Here is a 3,977-nt window from a genome sequence, read left to right on the forward strand (position 1 = left end):
CTGCGGTTTCTATGTGCCGATGCGATCGGATCGGATCGGATCGGATCAGCGGAACACGCGAGGGCGGGACGACGACCACAGGAGCGAGCAGCTAGCTCTCACCAAGTCACCAGGCTGCATGGGCATGGCCGCGAGCAGGGCTGGACCGTGTCAATCCATCGAGCCGCCTATTATTGGTTCCACACAGCATTGCTTCACGGTTCCCAATGCCCACGCCTAGCCTAAGCGAGATCAACTAGGCCAGCTGAAACTACGAGAGATGCGCTGTGGGCAAGACACTGGTGGAGCGAGTCTATCAGCTGTAAACGATATTTGATTTTTTTTTTTTTTACTATGATCCTTCACCCGCTCCTCTGATGTTATCACTCGCCCATGGTTTTACCCGGCCACCTAGAAATTCACCTCGTCATGCTTATCTGGTTCAGAGCGTCACAAACAGCTACACATGAGCCTTCACAGCATGGACGGCCTATGGAGTGTCGAGTCCGTGGACTAACGGAGCAGCACGTACTGTGGGGACCCGATCGAGCCGGAGAGCCACCACACATAACCGCCTTTTTTTCCGACGACACAGCCGCCTAATTCCCGGGGCGGGCTGCCTTCAACGCCGATCTCTGGTTTCGCGGGAGAATAATTTAGCGAGACACGGGAACGGGTCGTGAGGAAGGAAAAGCCTGACAGCATCACGGCCGGTGCCGTTCGGACCCAGGCATGGCAGTTATTGATGATCCGAGTCACCGACCTGCCCAGAAAGGATACCGGATCAAGGGCAGGTTCATCTCATCTTTAGGTCTTCCCTAACCAAACATCATCTTCACTGTCTCACGTAGTACGCACTCTTATCTGATCCGCTCATGTCTGCCCCTGATCAGAGCGGTCCCGGTGCCGGCGTGGTTAACGGGAGGGAGGGAGGGACTGGGAGCTAGGGCCGGGCGCCGTGGGAAAACTGCTATTGGCCGGCGTGCCATCGCCTCGTATCGTATGCGTCTCCCATGGAGCCATGCATGCAGCGCGGCGGGCCGACCTGCCACCGGTGGATCGCGTCCGGACACGTCGCGCCCCGGACCCCGACTGCCCTGGCTCCATCGGCACCGTGCACCCAAAGCGATCCCACCCCCGATGCATCCTTTTCGTCTCCCTGTCAGCTGGGTCCCATCCAGCCAGGTGCCGCCTCGTCCCTTCTCGCTTCGCTCCGGGCGGGGCTCTCCCTCGTGCTCGTCCCCGGCACAGGCTTGAGACGATCTATATATACGCCCCCACGAGCTCTCCCAGTTCTCCCCCACATGCACTTGCTGCAGCAACCGTAGTACACAAGCACACACCACCTCGTCTCCACCTCCCCTGTTCTCAGCGTGCTTGCCCTGTTTCGACCTCCTCTGCTCATCCGCCTCCCTCGCCCGCCACGCCCCACCGTAGTACAGGCCGGCAGACAGCCATGGTGGTGCTCGCCAACCCGCCTGTCGTCGACCAGATCCCGCTGCTGCGGTCCCCGGGGCCCAGGGACACCTTCTCGGGCGTGCCGGTCGTCGACCTGTCCAGCCCCGCCGCGGCGCGCGCGATCGTCGACGCCTGCGAGCGCTTCGGCTTCTTCAAGGTCGTCAACCACGGCGTGCCCGCGGCCACCATGGGCAGGGCCGAGTCCGAGGCCGTCAGGTTCTTCGCGCAGGCGCAGGCCGACAAGGACCGCGCCGGCCCGGCGTACCCGTTCGGCTACGGCAGCAAGCGGATCGGGCTCAATGGCGACATGGGGTGGCTCGAGTACCTCCTCCTCGCCGTCGACTCCGCGTCGCTCTCCGACGCCTGCCCCGTCCCCTCCACCGCCGCCTTCCGGTGAGCACTCGAGTGTCTTGCCTTCGCAGACAAGCCGGTGCAGTGCAGCAGAGCACTCGTGTGGTTCTGTGTTGCCATGCCTGTTTGCCAGCCGATTGATTGACCCCTGCTTTGCTGTTCCTGCAGGAGCGCGCTGAACGAGTACGTCGCGGCGGTGCGGAAGGTGGCGGTGCGCGTGCTGGAGGCGATGGCGGAAGGCCTGGGCATTGCGGACGCGGCCGCGCTGAGCTCGATGGTGACCGGCGCCGGCGGCGACCAGGTGTTCCGCGTGAACCACTACCCGCCGTGCCCGGCGCTGCAGGGCCTGGGCTGCAGCGCCACGGGCTTCGGCGAGCACACCGACCCGCAGCTCATCTCCGTGCTCCGCTCCAACGGCACGTCCGGCCTGCAGATCGCGCTCCGCGACGGCGCGCAGTGGGTGTCCGTGCCCTCCGACCGCGACGCCTTCTTCGTTAACGTCGGCGACTCGTTGCAGGTGGGGTGGCCGGGCGTTTTAATTCGGCACGTGACGTGACACCGATTTTTTTCGTGGCCCGCGCGCGAGTGTATCCGCCTTTCTTCTACTACTGTGCAAGCTAGTAGCTAGATTCTGCCTGCAACATGCTATTAATTATAAAATCTAGTGCGCGCGCGCTTTCGTGAACAAGTCAAACTGAAAAGGCCACACACACACACGGGAATGCCGGCCGGCCGGGCGCGGCCGGTCAACTCATCAGTCACCACGCATTAGATATAGCATTAAAATAATCAAGTGAGCCACGTTGGATTAGATTAGATAGCTGCAGCCTGCAGAGCAACACACCTTGATCTGCCTGCGTGTCTCACAGTGGTGCGCTGGCTTTTGTGTGCAGGTGCTGACGAACGGGAGGTTCAAGAGCGTGAAGCACCGGGTGGTGACCAACAGCCTCAAGTCTAGGGTTTCCTTCATCTACTTCGCGGGACCGGCGCTGGAGCAGCGGATCGTGCCGCTGCCGGAGCTGCTGGCGGAGGGCGAGGAGAGCCTGTACAAGGAGTTCACGTGGGGCGAGTACAAGAAGGCCGCGTACAAGACGAGGCTCGGGGACAACAGGCTGGCCCAGTTTGAGAAGCGTAGCATCTAGCTGGCCTAGCCATGCAGGCCGGCCCGGCCGGTCAAGCACAACACATGCTTTACAGGACGACACACAGGCAACCATGACGAACGAACGAACGAACGAACGAACGAACGAAGACGAGCGAGTTTTAATGATGGCGAAGAAGAAGGAGGAGGTAAAGACGATGATGACATGATGTGTACAGCTGGGGAACGGCGACTACTCCGGTAGCTAGATTTTTGTGGTGGGTGCAGGGTTTCCGCAAGTTGCTCTAATGGCCTGTTTTGGGGCGTGCGGTGGGGCTCCTTGCCTATTTCGGTATGCTGGAGCTGGACCGGCGACCGCTGAGCCGCCGCCGCCGCCGCCGCCGGTAGTTAGCGTTAACCAAAATAGCATGGCAGCGAAGGGACGATCCTTCCTCTCTGGCTCGCTAGCTTCCCACGTTAGCTTGCTTCTGCTTTGCTTTCCTAGTTTTCTTTTTGTGTGTGTGTTTTTTAAGCATCAATTCGCGTGTATGTATTGTCGTGTAAAAGGAGAGAGGTTTGTGTGTGTGCGCGCGCCTATGTGGACCTCCTGTTTACCTCTTACCTCTTGACGTGCCAATAATGTTCCATCCACTGATCCACGGGCCACGGCCATTCCTCTCTCTCTGTCGAGCGATCGCTTTCGGGCACTGGACTTCCTAGCGCACTTTTTGGCCGTTTAAATGCACTTGATGGCAAGATCTCTCTGTATTCAATGGACGCCTTTATTGAAAGGCCCGGCCGGCTCCCTTGCTTTTCACTCGCCTCTGTTTGGTTCCCTGCGTGGTCTGAGAAGGGCGCTCATCTTGGCGCGTCGATTCCAGTCGCCATAGGCTTGTAATCGATGGCCTCGAGTTCGACACAGAGCTGTCTAGCTATCGCCAATCGCTTAACCAGACAGATCTAAGAACTTGTTTGGTTGATGTCCAGCTCCAGACAAGGTTGCCTGACGTGACGTGGGGAGCAATCCTAGGCGTCGCTCGTTTCTTGCTTGGCCAGCCCTCTTGCTCTCGGTTGGGAGGTTTCCAGCCAAACACTCCTTAACTACGTG

The 3,977-nt window shown here is 59.8% G+C and overlaps 1 protein-coding gene across 1 annotated transcript; it reads left to right on the forward strand.

Moving 5' to 3' along the window:
- On the forward strand, positions 1,269-3,548 carry LOC8072094 (gibberellin 2-beta-dioxygenase). The gene is made up of 3 exons (XM_002456333.2): positions 1,269-1,830; positions 1,957-2,305; positions 2,682-3,548. The coding sequence occupies exons 1-3, from the start codon at positions 1,436-1,438 to the stop codon at positions 2,928-2,930; spliced, it is 993 nt and encodes a 330-aa protein (XP_002456378.1). The 5' UTR covers positions 1,269-1,435; the 3' UTR covers positions 2,931-3,548.

The sequence above is a fragment of the Sorghum bicolor genome, chromosome 3 (assembly GCF_000003195.3).
Source record: "Sorghum bicolor cultivar BTx623 chromosome 3, Sorghum_bicolor_NCBIv3, whole genome shotgun sequence".
NCBI lineage: Eukaryota > Viridiplantae > Streptophyta > Magnoliopsida > Poales > Poaceae > Sorghum > Sorghum bicolor.